The sequence below is a fragment of the Eucalyptus grandis genome, chromosome 3 (genome assembly GCF_016545825.1).
Source record: "Eucalyptus grandis isolate ANBG69807.140 chromosome 3, ASM1654582v1, whole genome shotgun sequence".
NCBI lineage: Eukaryota > Viridiplantae > Streptophyta > Magnoliopsida > Myrtales > Myrtaceae > Eucalyptus > Eucalyptus grandis.
Genome location: NC_052614.1, coordinates 27135442 through 27154006, shown reverse-complemented (window position 1 = coordinate 27154006; position 18565 = coordinate 27135442). Strand labels below are relative to the sequence as shown.

The following is an 18565-nucleotide window of genomic DNA, read 5'->3' as shown; positions in this document are numbered from 1 at the left end:
ATTCTTGGATCTATCCTCGATTTCATAAAATCTTGATTACTCTGCAAAAAACGAGCTTGAACTTACATATATTACTGGTTTTGGGCTCTTCATTTATATCGTGATGCGATAGAGGTGACAGGTTTGCCTAGTAAGCAGTGGCGCAATGACAGATTTATGGTCTTAAATTGACAAATATATTTTTCTATGAGTAATCTATAGTTTGGCGGCGCTTGAGCCCTTTTACTTAGCTAAATAAAAGAATAAATCCAAGTGAATATGACATGATATGACAAATGCTACGCAATTTGAATTGTTTAGATAATGTGCTAGATTTGGTGAATATAATTTGCTTGGGCTTGTTCAAGATATTGATTCAGTTAGATTGTGCCGACATTGTTATGAGGAGAATTTACAAATTTGCGAACCTAAGTCACATCGACTACTTATCAAGCTACGTATCTCAATTTGGTGGGTGGATTGAATGGGTGTTCCTAAAGTTAGTTGACATCGCCGACCTAAGAGCAAGCATCAATTGAATGCTCACTTTTAGAGTTTGCCATGGAATATTTGCTAATTTGATTGGTTTAAAATTCATTGTTGAAAGAAGAGTTTACATAATTTAACTGCTCAATGCAATATGGTTTGATACACTTGGAAAAGTGAGGTAGGCAATGTGAAAATGAGATTATTTTATACATAAATTTCAATTAATAAAATGATAATATTAAACATTTTCATATAGTTTAATGATTAAGTTGAATATATACCAAAGTCTAGGAACCACATTGAAGAAATTGTAAGTTTAGGAACCACATTGCATATTGGATAAAAGTTCAAGGATCACATTGAACAAAGTAAAAATTTATGAATTACATTGCACATTACGCCAAAATTTATGGACCATTTATGTTTAGAAACCATAGAAGGGAAGGAAAAAAAGAATTATTTCAATTTTCCAACCCTCTTCTTCACAAAAATTTCAAAATCTACTTCATTTCCCACATCTGTTCCTCATTTTCCTCTGTCTCCTCGACTTCTTGAATTGTCTGAGGTTGTTAACTAAATTTTCATAAAAACCTCCAATTTCAAGAATTCGAAGTTATACAGGCGGCGAAAAATCACCAAAACAGAATTGCTAGACACATGCTAGAAGAATCGACACCATAATCTATATTACCAAAGATTAATGAAGAATCCACAAGCAGAACATGAATCCCATCATTAGTAATTGGCCAAAAAATCAATGAAATTCCTGAAACCTCGTTTCTCTTTTCATGATGGAGTTACCAGACATGGAGTTTGAGAGAAACCCATCCCATTGGAAACAATAATTACAATTTTCTTGCTTTAGGGATTGGCCCCCAGGATGGATCAAAAGAAGAGGCGCATGTGATGCCCCCACCGAAGGAGCAGATAGGAAACAATAAAAATCAAGGATGGGGCGCTGCAATCGCCCTTTGCCCCCATGGCCATGGGGCTCATGGATGGACCTTCAAGTACAAACGTGAAAAGCTGTTTTCAGTTTGCCATTTCTCCCCAAAGGTCAGCCCTGTCTCCCACATGATTGATGAACCACTTTTGTTTGTTGCGCGTGATGTGCTCCCTCGGTCCTTTAATTTCATGTTCTTTTGATTTTATGTCTCCGCAGAGCGACGAGAGGAGAGCATGTAAATTAGTGGGTCAGGTTCAACGCTAAAAAGAGTTCATCACATCATTTAGTATGGTAATTTGCTGCCAATCGATGATAATATAACTAGTATTACTCTTGTGAGAAATCATTATTTGAAACTTCTGATATTAACTCTACCATAAAAAAAAATATTTTTCTTATATCACTAAAATTCCTAAATTTGTTATTGTGAAACAAAACTATAAAAAATCCCAAACTTATAAATATATCTTGGAAGAAACTAATATAGACGGTATATATATCACACATATATAAATTTGAGTTTTTTTTTTTTGACACAAAAAAGATTTGAGATATTTGGAGTCTATGGTATTTGTGTTTGGATGAATATAATTTAAGATATTTTTTAAGGTATCTGCCCTTCTTGAAAAATGTGACATCCAATTTTTTTTTGTAGTTTTATCAGCGTGTACAGAACAAAAGTCATTCAATCTCTCTCTCTCTCTCTCTCTCTCTCTCTCTCCCTATTAGTTTATTCATTGATTCTTCTTTTCTTAACTTTACTATATATGAACTCCGTACGACAATTTACCCTTCCTTATATAGAAGAGCCAATTACTACCGAACAACAGTACGCCCTTTAATCTTATTTCCCACCCATCTTCAATAATTTCATAATCCATCCGCAGAGATCAAGCCCTTCAATTTCCTTCTTTGTATCCTCCCATGGAAGCACCGCATGCTAAAGATCCGCCATGTCCATCCGAGTCCTCCACCATCATATCGGCGCCCGAGCCTCCTCCGTGCCCACACACTCCCCTCCAAAACTCCAAAGAAAACAAGCAAGAACTTATCTATGTGGAAGAAGAAGAGGAAGAAGAAGAAGAGAGGACATATCAAGATCGAGGTCAACCATCAGCTCAACCTACTAGGCCACTAGACCTAAACCTTTCGTGCGGCGACTCCAATCGCGGGTCCTGCCCGGAACCCAACCTCATCCACTTCTTGGACATGGGCCGTCCTGAGACATCGCCGGAGGAAGCTGCTGAAGCTCCTTCAGAAGCGGAGCCTAAGGTCTTCTCGTGCAACTACTGCCAGAGAAAGTTCTACAGCTCACAAGCACTCGGAGGACACCAAAACGCGCACAAGAGAGAGCGGACTCTTGCGAAAAGAGGACAAAGGCTAGGTGCGACGGGCTTACATGTACTGGGAAACCCTTTTTACATGGACCAGCCCCATCACCACCACCATTACTCGAGCATGTCTTCTCTCCCTCTTCTCGGAGGCGGCGCCTATAGCAACCGATCTCTTGGAATTCAGGCGCATTCCATGATCCACAAGCCTTCTCATGCACCTTCCTTTGGTGCCAGTCCTATTGGGAATGGTGGGTATGGGAACCATGTTTGGAATAGGCCTCCAATATTGGGTCAACAGCCAGCAGTGGGAAGGTTGCTGCCCATGGAGAGCAGTCATCATCAAGCAAATGCAACAGGAGGATCATCATCTTATTCTTCTTCAAGAGTTAGTGTTGGTAGATTCGATAATATCACACCTTCAATGGGTATTTTGGGAAACGAAACCAGTAGCAGTGGTTGCTGGGGGACGACAACCGGTGCCCGGTTGAAAGCTAACCAGGAGGAGCTGCAGAAGCTCGACTTATCACTCAAGCTCTGGAATTAGATATCATTTCTAGCATCATGTTTGTTGAAATTCTCTTCTTGTAGAAATTTTTCTTGCTTTTATCTTTTTCGCTTTCTGGGGTAATTTTAGCTTATATATTCTGCTCGTGAGATTTATGTATATCTCTAAAGATAGGAGACTTTGGAGGCATTAATGTCTTTCCAATTCTAATCGGAGCTTATCTGACCATGATGGATTTTGAGGGCTGCATTTGTTAAAGATGAGATTTTCAGAATGAGTTGAAGATTGTTCTGATGAAAGCTAGCTAGCTGCAAACTTTGTTGTTTCTTGCCAGCAACTAGTGTAGACTTTCCTGGCTTCTGATTCAGATTGCCCTGGAAGAAAGTCTATTCTTGAACCCGACGCTGTACTTTTAACATCATCCTTGAGTGCTACGGTGATACGGTCATGATGATTGGTTTCTTGCCATATTCATCTGAACCGTCAAATTTGGACAGGTCCCAAGTTAACTTCGATGAGAGCAGTCGCCAGTTTCGGTGGTGCAAACCAGCTCAGAGATTTTGCATCTAATCCATACGATAACATCTGAGTGTTTTGACTTATGCTGAGAAGATGAGATCTCACTTTCTAGTCCATGTAGGAATGATCTTTCACAAGCCGACATGTCACTGCTAGAAGAGCGCAACCACCGTCCTTCCAAGGCGAAGTACCACCTTGATTGCGGTCTCCACACTACGAAGGATCATGGCTTTGACAGCACGATTGTCTCTGAATCAGAAAGAGGTCTCTTGGGTAGTCTGCGAATTAGGTTGAACCTAATTGTTTTACGTGAATCACATGGATTTAACAATGGCTGTCGTTGATAATTAGTTCAGGTTCACCCTTTCCAGCTTTCTTCGTGCTACGCAAAAAGATGGAAAGAAGAAACCGCAAGAATTATGTCGTGAGTGGGGAAGGAATGAAAAGGGGCTCTCATCTGAGAAACACATATAATCTTTGTTGAATTTGCCATTTTTTTTGGGATCAAATTCCTGAACTTTTAATTTATTAAACATAAGTTATCACAGATCAAAAGACTTTCTAAGCATATTTCTGATAAATCTTTGATGTTGAATACAATTGAAAAACCACTGTCATCGAGTTATGTCAATTAGCTTACACAAACACTGAGTTTCGGCTCCACCTCGCCTAACAAGTCATTTCGAAAGCAAGTAAAATCATGTGAGGAATCGTTCCACATCATCACATCAAACCATGCCAAAGATGCAGTGATGCATCACCATTCACAGACATGATCCTAAAATCATTCCCTCATGCAAGGTTGAAGAATTTGCATTAGGAATTGGGAGTCCGAGCGATGAAATTAGCAAGAGGTTATGATGCACATCCACGATTTTTTGCACATTTGATGTACGAGCACATTCGACCATCCTCATCGATTTCTGTCCAATTCTTAGCCATGACCCATTATACCTTACCACCAAATAAAACCATAGAATCCCACAAAGGATTAGAAGCACTTACAGGAAAAGCTCTGTTCATCCTGATATCAGCTTTAACAGAAACTAACTGTGCAAGCTCAATGATTGCGAATAAAATAGGAAAGCAAACAACCCAAGTGTCCAATCTTTATAAGATAAACAAAGGGGCCGACTCGGCATTCGCCAGTTACCATCGGAATAAATAAAAGTTCGACGATCTCAAAAAAGATTGGCTTCCACGGAGGAGAGACCAGTGGTTTGTCACTTTTGGACCGCGACCTGCTCTACTATCTTAGCCTATTTAGGCCTTGTCTTCTTGCGCGATCCGTGTGATGCGTCGCTTTCGCAGAGTGATCACTGAATCTAGGAAAGATATGATCTTAACTTAAATCTAATGTGATGGTCAGGCCGCATTGCATCACATTTTGCATTATGCCACGGCTAAATCGTATTCTAAGGGGCGAGGCTGAGTCATTTTCCAACCGGGTCCCCACCGAAAGTAGGTCTTGCGTTGGCACCCAATGAGGAAGTCGGGTGTTTTCGCTCGTCATCGTCCATTGAATTCCTCTCGCAGCTTCTCCACATGCCTAATTCAGAATGATTTTTAGTCAAGGGAAGGTCCATGGGCAGGTGATGGGAACTCGCCCCATTGAAGAACGCATGTTGGGTCGCCTGTTTTCTACAGTTAAGAGATGTGGAAACAGTTCGTTTTGAAGCAGTGTCGGCTTCTTTATGCTCAAACCAGATAACATGCTGGTCGCTTGACGGGAGTATCATTCACTTCAGTCGAGCTCACCTCGTGTTTTTCCTGAGTACCATGTCGCGTGGTAGTTATGCTGTCCATATCTTACATGTCGAGCAGTTAACTCTTAAGAAAATAGATGAGTCGCTATTCTATCTGAAGAGTGTTTGCCGTGCGATGCATAAGAAATACTAAAACAATCTCACCAAGAACAAGACAAGATTTTTTTTCAAATTTACCAGCCAGGCCTGAAGGTACCGATTTCCTTTTGGACAGACGCTGAAATGCACTCACAAACTATTGATGTAAAATCCCTGGCGACTAAAACAGATAAAAGGAGAACATTACGATAACAAGCCAAAGGCAGAGCATTTCTTCAACTAACCATGCCTGCAGTCCAAAAACACTAGCTTCTGTTGAAATAGGACGATGACATGAAGCCATGAATGATTTCTTCACGAGTTCAACTCATAAATACCTTCATTCTTCTGTCTAATATGATTCACAGAGGTACAACAGAGACGATGAGGATTTCCATGCCACAGCAGAAGCCATCCCCATAGTAGTGACCGCAACATCAATGCCATTTCACCATACTGTCTCGAGATTAAGATTGTCATCTGATGCCAATAGAGAATAGAGCCTCAGAAAAACATTATATCAAGTTCCGTATAACTCCTTAGAAAAAATAAGTCCTGCACAACAAATGTATGACAAAGGAATATCATCCATGTCAATATCAAATTATATCTCAGCTTTGAAACCATCAGATCAGCTTAATACAATTTTTGCAACACAGATATGGAAGTAGGTGGACCCAGTGAAATTTGTCAGAGATAACTGTCAACTAACAGGAATGTCAACCATTCTATTTTTTATCTTTTCTATATACCAGCATCGTCCCTCAATGGACGGCCAAACTGTGTCATCCTCCAAATATAGCAACCATCCATGAAAAGCGCACCCACTGGGGGGAGGGGTTGGGGAAGGGGGAGAGGGGGTAAGGAAGGCAGGCCAGATATAATACTTTTAAGGGTGGAACATTTTAAAGAAATTTCCTTCAAAAGAATTTATAAGAAACCCAAAATTCTGAGCTGAAGTCAAAACCAAACCAAACTAGAAACAAAAATTTGAACCTGACATTGAAATTGACTCCATCAGTGTGGCTTGAACTTTTTCCAAATCAATAAAATTCAGTTTACATGAAAATCTCCTAAAAAGTGCATAATTATGCACAATTGCAGAGAAGCATATATGACTATCACACAGAAACACATTTTAGGCTTCTCCTAAATGAGCACATAAATGCACATGGATGCACATGGAACATGCCAATACCCACTCGATGACCATATAAATATGAAACGAGTATATCTAAAAAGCTTTGAGAATGTCATCCAACATGACACCTTAAGAAAGCACCATAAGTCAAAACCACTATAAAGCCTTTTCATGCTGGACATAAAGACCCCAGTTTGAAGACATATGCATGCACTCATCCACCATTTCCCAATGTGCATGTCTATAATGCTTGGCATGCGCAGCATAAACTTGCACATACCTGAATGCCCCAGAAGAAAATTGAGAATACAATTAAAAAAAAAAACATTAAATTATCGATTAACCTGAAAACAAGCAAGAAGTTTGCTATGAATTTATTGACATAATCCAAGCTACTGCTCTGTAAACTTAACCAAACGTATGTGATTTACACCGCTGGAACAAGGATCAAGTTTCTAGCCAACCAGATTTAATGCTCTATTAGACCAGCTTCAGCTTTCAAAACACAAATTAAAACTTGAACAATTTAAATATGAACACAAGTCATCCCACTCACTGAAGTCGTTGGAAGGTAGGTCTTAGATTGATATCCCCATCATAATCATACAACACCCTTGGAACACTTGAAGATGGGGGGCACAATGGTCAAGCAGCTCCACTCAATTTAATTAATCAGTGATGTTGAAATTACAACCACGTAATGATACACCTATATAGGTAGAAATCAGAGCTAACCATTATTCAGATCTTAGTGGGCATATTACCTCCAAGAGAAGAGATGCAAGCTGAGGCTTTCCTTAATGGCTCACTCCTTATTGCCAAACACTCTTTTACTTTTGAATCAAAGACTTCACATTTTTCAACCACCTAAGGTGCTCCACCCGTTCTTTGTTCTTCATGTATTCATGCAAGAAAGCAGACATCTTGTTGTTTACTCCCCTTGTCTCCAAGAACTCCCGAAAAGTATTTCCTATTTTTGCATTCAACTTCCTGTATGGAAAATTAATCCCAGAGGATGCAATCGGTCATCTCCTTTAAGACAAATCTCAGCTACATTTGCAAGGTGGAAAGCAAAGAACTAAGAACAGCACTCTTGAACTTGGAATGAAATTCATAACTAGAAGATGTTTATAAAGCAAAAGATCTCCTAAAACAATAAACCTCCAAAAATAGAAGAAAGATATCTATATCAGTAAATTTCACCACATCTGAAGTTTGGTACATAACATACCTAGAATCAGGTCCCATGTAAGGCCAAGAATGCATCTTCTCCTGCATTTCCTTTCTAAATAGGTAAACATTCCGAATCTCCAAAGAGTCTGGCCATGCTGAGCATAGAAACTCCAGCATCCCAAGACCATCCCCTTTAGATACATCAACCAGTAAGCTTATATGCAGACGCATATCTTGACGAGAGTTGTCTTCACCAGGTTTTTGTACGAGTACAGCCGCATCAAATGAGGTTGCTTCAATTTTAATATCTTCTCCATTGCCAAAATTCCCTCTCAGTGTGACCCACCGTTGACCCGGTTGATCTTGAACAGTAAAGGAATCAAACTTTGTAGGAGGCTATAAAATTCATCAAAGAATAGAAAGATCAGAAGTTACAACAGAAGTCACAATTTTTAGAATATCACAGCAAGACAATATCGGAGTATATCCTACGTCCTTGTTTGGCACCACTAGAATCCCGAAGTTATCATCTACCACTACCTTATAAACGAAATAATTCAAATACCGTCACTAGAGATTTCCTGTTCCCCCAATGGCAGAGTCATGGCTAGACAACATGTCGGTTGATCTTTATAGTCACTAAGTTTAGATAAACCTCCAAGTCAACTCGATCACTCCAATCCACTCCAATCTCTTAATGGTACCTTTCGCTTTCCAGAGAGCTAGTACTTTGTCCAGAATTATTTATTCACTTTCGACACTCAAATGAAATATCATGCACATAATCTCGACCGGCATAAGCATTTCCACTAGGACATGGACAGAGTTCTTCATGTCACGGTCAAAAAGCGAGGAAAGAATCAGAAATTTACACCAACGCCCTCTTAGCTAAGACAGTAACTGCATTATTAGTACGCATTACGAATTTCAACTTCCTAATAACACGATGAATTCCTGCTGCCCCAACACTGCCGAATCGCCAAGCTAACTTCGCAGGAAGAACAAATCGCCGGCCACCCTCAAACAGACAAAAACGAGTTAATCCCACTAACTCCCGCGCTCATTACTAGTCTCCGCTCAAGAAAAAAACGTCCCTTTTCCCTCCTCCTTTCCCACCCATTCGCGCAGGAAACAAACAGAAACTCGGGCACACGAGAAGAAAAAGAGCACAGCCCAGTTCACCTCGGGGACGGGGTACTCCGACTCCAGCTCGATCCTGCTGTCGAGGATCCTGAGGATGTGAGCGTCGAACGGCGACATGACGACGCTCTCGGCAGAGTATCGTCTCCCTCGAGGTAGGAGCGCGAGGGCCGCGTCTTGCGGCGGGAATGGAGGCCGCCGCTGTCGGGAGAGAAGGCTTGCGAGGGTTTCGGGGCGGAGGAGAGGTCTCCGAACCGAACGCGCGAGGCGCGAGCAGGGAGAAGCCATTTTCGCTCTGGACTCTCTCGAGTTCGACGCTGCTTTGCCGGTCGCGAGGAGGGAGAAGGCTGCTGATTTTTCGGGGTGGGGGAGGATGTGGAGCTGGGCGGGCCGACCCGGGCCTGTTTAGATGATGGATCGGCCCATCAAAGTTTTTGGCGGGTCTAAAGGCCCGAGGTTTTTTCTTTTTAACGGTGAAGTGGGCAAACAATATAGCAACAGATGATGAGTTAAGGCCATACGAAGTGTCCACTTTGGAAGCTCCAGGCCCATTTGGGAGAGCATTTTCAATGTCTTTTGGATATCCAAAAGCCCTTGTGCCCAAAGTTGAGATGTTTTGTTACACAATCCCAAAGATTCTTGAGATACAGTTAAGCATTTCCAAAGTCTTTTCGCCCAACGTAAATACCTAGCATTTTTTTTTTTTGGTCGTTCTTACTCTACTCTTATTCTAATGTTCACTTTCAGACTTTTCCCCTGCTTTCTTGCAGGATGTGAGAATCGAAACCTACTCCTGAAACTAATGCGTCCTCACCCCAATACCTAGCATTGACTCGGTTCATTTTTGGAGCGCTGCTTTGGGGGGAGTTGAAATTTTTTCTTTTTTCCAACTTTGCCTTCACTAATATGGTCCTATTCATGTCTTGCCCTTGGTCGAATGTTCATTGTCACTCTCTAACACTACTGCTTTCGGATCTAAGTTGCTGAGGATTAACAGTTGTGGGTCCATCCCAGGTGAGATCTAGAGGGTTCGCAAGACTGTCTCATGATGATGGTTAAGGGCCACCAAGGGTCACGAGAGGTGCACCAAAGCTCAGCGGGGGTCGTTAAGGGTCATGCGAGAGTAGCTAAGGATCGTGCAATACTCACCAAAGTCGCCTCCGGTCGTTTGGTCAATGCTCGCGCGAGGCTATGTGGATATTCAGTAGCTCTACCCTCCTTTTTTTTCTTTTATGTTTTTAACTTCGTTACTTTATAAAAAGTGTACCAACATCAAGTATCCAAATATTATTTGTTTTGAGAAGATACAACTCGAGTCAAAGAACACCAGAGAAATACTTTCTCCAAAATTCTTCCCCACACATCCAGAATGACAGGATTTGTAAGTAAATCAAGGGGATGTCGGTTTTCCTTGCTCGAGGTTTGTGTTTAAGTTTGTAGGTCAAATTGGGCAAGCTGGCTGCTATTTACTTTAAGTCACAATTTTGCCACCCCTCTCATCATGTCCTTGCAAAGATTATGTTTATCTTGAATGATTAAGATTTTGTTTCGGTGAAGGGCTGTATTATATTGCGTCCGATTAATTATGTGACCATCGGGTTACATTTATTTTCCTCTATAAAATTTTTGCCATTTTTTTTTTTTTTGGTTAGAAACAAAGAATATTTCATTTACTAATCAAAGATGAAAGGCCTTGTAAATTGGCATCATTACATAAAAGGTCCAATAAAGTTTGAGGAGGATATAAGACCCAATTCAAAGATAAATAATTTTTTTATGGGCTTTAGCTACTCAATCTGCAATAAGGTTGACTTCTTTAAAGCAATGAATTATCTGAATATTTAGGAAGGCTTGCATTTTTTCTTTTCACTTACTGACAAGATGTTGAGTCTCCCAACTCAACTCTTTTAAACTGTTCATAGTTTTAACCAATTGTAAGTCGTTGACTGAATAATCAATACTTTTGATTAGTTCTTATTGAATGAAAAATGGATAGCCTTCCATGCGGGACAACTAGGCCGACTACCATGGACTCAAAGATCACGTGGTCCCTGAGATTTGCCATAGGAAATCACATGGTTTCAACAAAACTCTGACCCAAAAAAAAAAAAAAATTCAAATGATGGGTCAGAGTCGCAGGATACAGTACGATGTTGTTAGAGAGGACTCGGACGAGCACTTTCCTCATTTCTTGCTGCCATGACATTTAGAAGCTTAGATTTTATAGGATCATTATCAACTATATTAAAAATTTAATTTTTAGACAAAAAAAGGCATTTGGTCTTTTTATCTAATATTAGGCATATGACATATTTAATTAATAAGATAAATGAGATTTAGAAAATATTTTAACTTAGGATTTTCTACTCTTATATCATAATAAATTTTGTAAAATCATTACCAACTATCCTTAAAGTTTAAGGTTTTAAAAGAATGTGTTATTTGATATTTAACTATTTTAACATAGAACACGCTCAGTAAAGTCCTCTCTCTCTCTCTCTGCGTGCTTCGTTGACCTAAAATCCCTTCCCAACGAAGCTTTGTTCCATTTCCAAGTTTAAGTTCTGTTGATTTCGGGTGACAATCGCAAATCCAAGGTAAGATCTGATATACGCGCTCTGTTCCTAGTTGAGTAGCGTTTGGTTTCAGCAAATCGTTCCCTTCAGAAGTGTTTTCTGTCTGTAATACGCTGTTTCATAATCTGGCTTTCAACTTTGAGGTTTCAAGTGTTGATTGATGATCTACTTCCAGATCTGGACTTGATAAAACTAGGGCAAGCAGTTGTTTTGGAATGGGGACGTCGAAAATGCCGATGCCACTGACAGATGAATCGCTTGTCATTCGGGAGGTGTGGAACCATAATCTCGAAGAGGAATTCGCATTAATCGGCGAAGTTGTGGACAAATTCAATTACGTCGCAGTGGATGCCGAGTTCCCTGGAGTTGTTTTTCGTCTCCCGTCGCTGGAAAATATCAAGAACATGAGCGATTATAACTACCAGACTATGAAAAGTAACGTCGATAAGTTGAAGTTGATCCAATTGGGTCTCACGTTCTTGGACGACGAGGGGAACTTACCCACTTGCGGCACGGACAAGTACTGCATTTGGCAGTTCAATTTCCGTGGTTTCGACGTAACCAAGGACGAGTTTGATGGCGGATCGATCGAGTGGCTGCACGAGCGCGGTATTGATTTCAAGAAGAACAATGAGAAGGGGGTTGAGGCGGAACGCTTTGGGGAGCTCCTGATGTCCTCTGGGATCGCTCTGAATGATGGTGTTAACTGGGTTACCTTTCATGGCAAGTACAATTTCGGTTTCCTGCTTAAGCTGTTGACTTGCCGGAGTTTGCCTGATACGCTGGTGGGGTTCTACGATTTGATCAAGATGTATTTTCCCCTGGTGTACGACGTCAAGCACATGATGAAGTTCTGCGACGGTCTTCACTGCAACTTGAATAAGCTTGCGGAACTGTTGGACGTGGAGAGGCTTGGCGTGTGCCATCAAGCCGGGTCCGACAGCTTGCTCGTGGCTTGTGCTTTCCAGAAGTTGAAGGACTGTTTCTTCAATGGCTCCACAGTAAAGTACGCTGGTGCATTGTACGGCCTTGGTGTCCAGGATGGGGGAGCACTGACTAAATGAAGATTGCCTGGGAATATGATCTGGTGAATATTTGTGGGCTACTTGCGGGTGAGAGTTCTAGTTCTCCTTGTAAACCTTGGCTTATGGCCACGTTAGTATGACTTGCTTCCATTTAAATTCACTGGGTCGATTATTCTAGTATCATTCATTTTGATTTCCTGATACAATGATCTGATGAAATGTACAATTAGATAGTTGAGAAAATATTATATAGGTCCGTTATTTCATGTCAGCCACTCACGGCTCCATTCATTTATACGCCACGTGTACACAGTGGGCCCACATTTCATCTTTACTCTCTCCCCTCGGTCACTCTCTCTTCTTGGTAACTGTCTCTCTCCACTTCTCCTTTGCTGCGGTCCCTCTGTCCCTCTTCTCTGTTTTGCTGTGATCGAAACTCATGCTTTCCCTCTCTCTCAGGCACCCAAAGTAAGCTTTAGAGAATTTTTAATTGGGGTCGAGCATCGCCCTCTCCCTCTCTTCCTCCATTTTCGAGCTCTAACATCTACATTTTCTTCTTCGTTTCCGGCCATCATCACTCCCTCTCCATTAGCTAAAGCTTTTTGTTGGAAATTTAATTTTGCGGAATCATGATTTTGACATCACTTATAGTTTTTTATTAATGTGCAAGTGCATATGTGAGTAGGATATATCTGGTGGAGGACAAGACATAAGAAATAGGATAGAGAAAATATTAATTCATTGGTTTAACATAATTATTCTACATAGTTGTTGGAGGAAGGAGATGCTGGTGTTGGTACCTCGGGCACAAGGGACATGGGCTTAGTTTAGCTCCTCCCACCCTCAGTGGAGGACTCCTCCCCCACACAAGTGCTTGAATGAGCACAAGCTCTATTTATTGAGCAACTTAACCGACCCTCTGCCACAAAAAAAACCGACCCTCTGCCACAACTGTTGACTCCTTTTACAGGATTTTTCTGGTCTAGGTTGCCGAAATCTTCAAGCCTCGGTTCTTGACAACTTCTCAATCTGGATTCCTTTAGAATGCTGCCCGTGAAGTATTCATCTTGCAGCCACAGTGACTTCTTTCGAACACTTCAGGATCCAGTGGACTCTTCTAGACAGCTTCCTTTGCCGCCCAAATACTAGATCTTTTTTGTAAGATTTTTATAGTATACTAGCAAATGCCCATCCTAAAAGACTCTAAAAATTGGTTCACTAATTCCAACTCTCCCTCTTGATCCAATTTCGTGATATTTCCAGCATGCCTTATATCGTTCTGAACTTGACTGGAAATTCTCTAGTTTATATCCTATGCCTTTTCACAAACTTCACTTTAAGAACCCTTGCATCATGGTTGATTTGCCAAAACACTTGAATCTTTTTACTCTGCATATTTTTCTTCAACAATGTCCCCTAAGTCTTGGGCCATCAAAATTGTGAGGCATATTTACCATGGCTTTGAAATTGAAAATATAGTTGAGTGTTTTTTTTTACTTAGGCTCTAGCTTTGGCTCTGTTGGCTCTCACTTGAGCTTGAGCTTGCACTCTGGCTCTAGCTATGATATTAGTTGAATATGGTGTTGAGTATGGTGAGGACAAACTCCCAAAACCATCCAAACTTGCCTAGCTCTACTATCATGTTGAAAATTTTAATTATGCAGAAACAAGATTATGATATCGATGATAATTTTTTGTTAGTGATGTGCAAGTGTATATGTGTACGGTATGTATTTGGTAGAGGATGGGCAAGGATACTCCACTAATGCCTTATCTAGCTATTGTAATACCAATTCTATCAACTAATCAACTATCCTTGTCCCATGAAACCCTGCCTTTATCCCTTGTCCATCCTCTACCAAATACATAATATACACATATACACTTTGCACATCAGTCACAAAAGAATTATCATTGATATTAAAACCATGCTTCCGCACAATCCAAATTTTCAATACTTTTCCAGAATGCCAACTATCGAGCCAAGGCCTCTTCTTCTCTATCACTTCTTGGTTTTGATCCCGCTGATGGGGCTGTTTTCTAGATTTATCTGAATCGAAGCGGCTCCCCTTCATCTTCTTTCTCGATTTGGACTCTATTTATGGATGTTTATCTTCATTTCCAGAAACTCTCCCTGATTTTCTATATCGTCACTCTCTCTCAGGGTCCCTCTTGGATCTCCAGATTTTTCTGCATGTCTATTTTGTCTTCTTGCATTTTGGGTCGAGAGAGAGTCTGCAGAAGAGGGAAGGTGGAGAGAGATATAAACGGAGAAGAGAGGGGGACGGAGGAGAGAGAGCTTTAAACGTGAGAAGTGGGCTCTATTGTGAACATGTGGCGATCAATAAATGGAGTGGCGAGTGGCCAACATGGAGGGACAGGTTTATGCAATATTCTCTCTTGTTGCTTGCTTTAAACTGATACTTTTACTTTCATTGTTTGCGGAGTTTCATAGCCCTGTAGTTGTGTAGATTTGCTTTTGCAAACTATGGAGCATTTAGTGGCATTATTATGAGCATATTTGATTAGTGGCTAATTAGGGTGCATTTAGTAACTATTCATTGATGATTGTCCAAAATTTCTATTTTCGAATAAAAATACGTTTGGTGCAACTTTTAAATTTTTTTTTTTTGACTTATAGTTTCTTTTAATTTTTCTATTTTTTTTTTTCTTCTCTCTTTTTTTTTTTCTTCTCCTCTTCTTCTTCCTCTAGCTAGTCATCAACTGTAGTGATGGCCAACAACTAGCCAGACAAGAGCCAACAAGGTTGCTGGCCTCATGGGGGTTGGGTGAGGCCAAGCCCCACCTAGTCGGCACAAGGCTAGGAATGCCCTGGCCTAATAAGGCTTCAATGAGTTTGTCGAATCTTGCCCTAGATTGGTGAGATTGTTGGATCTCGTCTAGCTAGTTGCCGACCATCACCATAGCCGCAACTGACTAGAGGAAGAAGAAGGAAAAGAAAAAAAAAAGGAAAAGAAGGGAAAAAAGAGAAAAAAATGGTTTGGCTTGATTTTGGAGTTGTTTTTGAAGCAGAGAGGAATAACATTTTTCTACTTCTTAATTATATTCCAAATCTGTTCTCGAGAACAAATTTATTCCTAGAAACAGAAAAGTTATCAAAATGATTTATGTTCTTTTTTTTTTAGAAATAAAAAAATAGAATCAGATAGTGTTTGACACGTTACTAAATAGGCCTTTAGAGCATCATATTAGTTTCATTTCAATTGAATTTGCCCAGTTGTTGATTATATAAAGGAGTTGTGGCAAATCAGATGCTTTACGTTTGCTCCCTAATTGTTCATTTTTTGCATCCTTGTCAAGTTGTGTCAATGGTTTTGTTCGATTTGGATTTTTAGAAAACCCGAATCAAATTGTTAAGGTGTGTATTTGCTTTGAATCGACTTGAATTGAGTATAACCCTAACCGAAAGTACAGTTGGTTTGGATGTTCCTTTTTTATTGGCTATTTCCACGCCTCCACTCGTTTATCCACGCTCTCAAAACTTGAAAGGGCAAAACAAATCCGGGTGACTCCCACAGTCCCCCGGTATCCATAGCCCTTCTTTAGGCGCTGATCATTCTCCTCCATTTGCCTTCTTCTGCCCTAGCTTCGGTGTCAGCTTCTTCAGCACCGGAAGCACCCGCCCTTCACCGGGGGCGATGGCTATAGCAACTTCGACTTCAACTTCCTCCATGAATCGGGATAATCCATTGGTGAAGAGACTGGATCGTCTTTGTGGACGTCTGATGCGATTTCTCGTCATGATTCTGCTTCGGCGGCGAGAAAATCGCGTCATCCATGGACGAATTCTTGCATCGACTCCGTCGTGCGATTGCTTGAATTCGGGAGCGTGGTTTGGGTTTGGAAAGAGGGAAGGATTTGAGCTTGTGACAACGGGACTCGAGGTCGGAGGGCAAGGGGAAGTCGTTGACTGTGAACGAGGAGGCGTCGAGGATTTTGCTCGAGGACGCAGAGGTCCTTGGTCTGGAAAATGACAGAAGCACATGGTGCCCAAAAGATATTATTGATGAGGCGAGATTTCGTAAGATTGTGTTTGTGTAAATTGCTATAATTAAGAAGATGGGCTATTTTCAATTTCGTAAAAATGATTATTTTTTTTTAATATCCAAATGAAAACCGAACCGAACTGAAAATGCATATAAATTCAGTTCGGTTTTTGATACGTCTACCTTGCTTGCAGTTGACTGGCCAATCATTCCCTACCATTGCCAATGAGGCTGTGGCAACGAGGGTTGAATTGGTCCTTACTGTTCTACTTCTTCCTTCTTTCTTTCTTTTTTAAATTTAATTTAAATAATATTTAGATTAAAGTTATATTTGAATCAAAATGACGTCATTTTAGCTTATCCTTCATATTTTAATGTCAGCATTGCATGAGAGAAAGAAAATAATTAAAAAAGCCACATTAGTATTTTCGTTAGCCAAATTTGATGGACTTAATGAAAAGATTTGATTGCACAAATTTGATAATTTTTAGGATTTAATTATACTTTTTGTAAATTTTATGACTCGTTACACTTTAGAAATTTTAGGTTTTTCAATACACTTATCTCCGTAACTTATTATACTTATACATTCTCTTAAGGTGATTTCAGCAGGTAGACTTACGTGATGTGAAAATTTTCCAGCTATAAGCGAGATTGAGGGAGACTCTTACATTGTAACGGAAATCGTTGGGAAAAAAGAGGGAAAGCAATGGAGTTGGAGAGAGAGGGTGTGGGGCTTGCCGTTGCCGTCACAAATGACGGTTGTTGTCACTTTGGCTACCCTTCTTGAAGGTGACTAGCTTGCCCGCAATCAAAATCTTGTCATATTGTTCTAAGGTGGAGCAATTCCACCTATGACAATTGGTAGCCACATCAGCCACATCCATCCATTTTATGACATGCCATCCACGTTAAGTCAACAATTCTAATGGTGTTACTGGTTGTTATTCCCGAAACCAACTTGATTGTACAAATTGAGAAAGAGAATTTTGATGTGTAATGAAATATCTCAGAAGAAACAAGTAGTGCAATCAATGAAACTTTGAGAACTAAAGTATTCTCTTGAAAATATCATTTCAAAGTATAATTGAAATTAAGTAATGGTCTCCATTAAATAGAAAGTATCTCATAAGGATTTCCCCCTCAATCTTTGAGCCAAAGTTTTTTGAAAAATGCCCATAGCAACCAACAAAATGGACAATAATAAAACTGGTGTTGCCACCTATGTGATTTTGAAGTGCCAAGTGATCGTTAGCCTTCCCTTTCTCCAGCTTTCATTCGCTTTCTAACTTTTTATCTGCTTCTTTTTACTTTCAAAAATTCGTACTTCAGTACTTAACCCTTGCACATTTTAGGGAAACTTAGGGTGCGTTTGTTTGCGTTTCTGTTTAAAATTGTTCTAGGGAACAAATAAATAAAAAAAAGTGTTTATATTCCTAGGGAACAATTTCTGAACAAAAACGTGTTTGGTAAACTTGTTCTGGAACAAAAATAAATAGAAACACGTTTGGTAAATTTGTATAATTTTTTTTTATTTCTTTTATTTTTTCTATTTTTTTCTATTTTTCTTTTTTCTTTTTTCTTCTTTTGGCCGGCGGCCTCGCCTTGGTTGGGCGAGGTCGACCGCCTAGCTACGGTGAGGCTCGGCCTCGCCGTGCCCGGGCGAGGCCCCCGTCGACTGCCGTCTGGTCGCCGGCCATGGCGAGGCCGGCGACCTACGAAAGAAAAAAGAAAGAAAATAAGAAGAAAAAGAAGAAAAAATAAAAAAGTGTTTCTAAGTTTTGTTTCTTTTTTTTGTTCCTTGAACAAAAAGAACAAAAAGGAACAAACGCACCCAAACGCTGTTGTTCCTTTTTGTTCCTAGGAACAAAAAAATGTAAAAGTGTT

At 40.3% G+C, this 18565-nt stretch overlaps 3 protein-coding genes across 5 annotated transcripts; 2 read left to right on the top strand and 1 right to left on the bottom strand.

The window, feature by feature from the left end:
- Window positions 1-2216: 2216 nt before the first annotated feature.
- On the top strand, window positions 2217-3530 carry LOC104436981 (zinc finger protein 3). The gene has a single exon (XM_010049842.3). The coding sequence runs from the start codon at window positions 2339-2341 to the stop codon at window positions 3290-3292; it is 954 nt and encodes a 317-aa protein (XP_010048144.1). The 5' UTR covers window positions 2217-2338; the 3' UTR covers window positions 3293-3530.
- Window positions 3531-5665: 2135 nt separating this feature from the next.
- On the bottom strand, window positions 5666-9400 carry LOC104436982 (uncharacterized protein At2g39795, mitochondrial). 2 transcript variants are annotated; one of them, XM_010049844.3, is made up of 4 exons: window positions 9113-9400; window positions 7989-8326; window positions 7522-7747; window positions 5666-6171 (listed from the first exon to the last, which is right to left on the bottom strand). In XM_010049844.3, the coding sequence occupies exons 1-3, from the start codon at window positions 9356-9358 to the stop codon at window positions 7588-7590; spliced, it is 744 nt and encodes a 247-aa protein (XP_010048146.2). In that variant the 5' UTR covers window positions 9359-9400; the 3' UTR covers window positions 5666-6171; window positions 7522-7587. The 2 variants fall into 2 exon arrangements, with proteins under 2 accessions (XP_010048146.2, XP_010048145.2); XM_010049843.3 differs by having other exon boundaries at window positions 5666-6096.
- Window positions 9401-11532: 2132 nt separating this feature from the next.
- Window positions 11533-16766, top strand: LOC104436985 (probable CCR4-associated factor 1 homolog 7). Of its 2 annotated transcripts, XM_039308055.1 has the most exons (3): window positions 11533-11667; window positions 11822-12758; window positions 16279-16766. In XM_039308055.1, exon 2 carries the CDS (start codon window positions 11862-11864, stop codon window positions 12708-12710), a length of 849 nt encoding a protein of 282 aa, XP_039163989.1. In that variant the 5' UTR covers window positions 11533-11667; window positions 11822-11861; the 3' UTR covers window positions 12711-12758; window positions 16279-16766. The 2 variants fall into 2 exon arrangements, with proteins under 2 accessions (XP_039163989.1, XP_010048148.2); XM_010049846.3 differs by lacking the exon at window positions 16279-16766 and having other exon boundaries at window positions 11822-12942.
- The last annotated feature ends 1799 nt before the right edge of the window (window positions 16767-18565 follow it).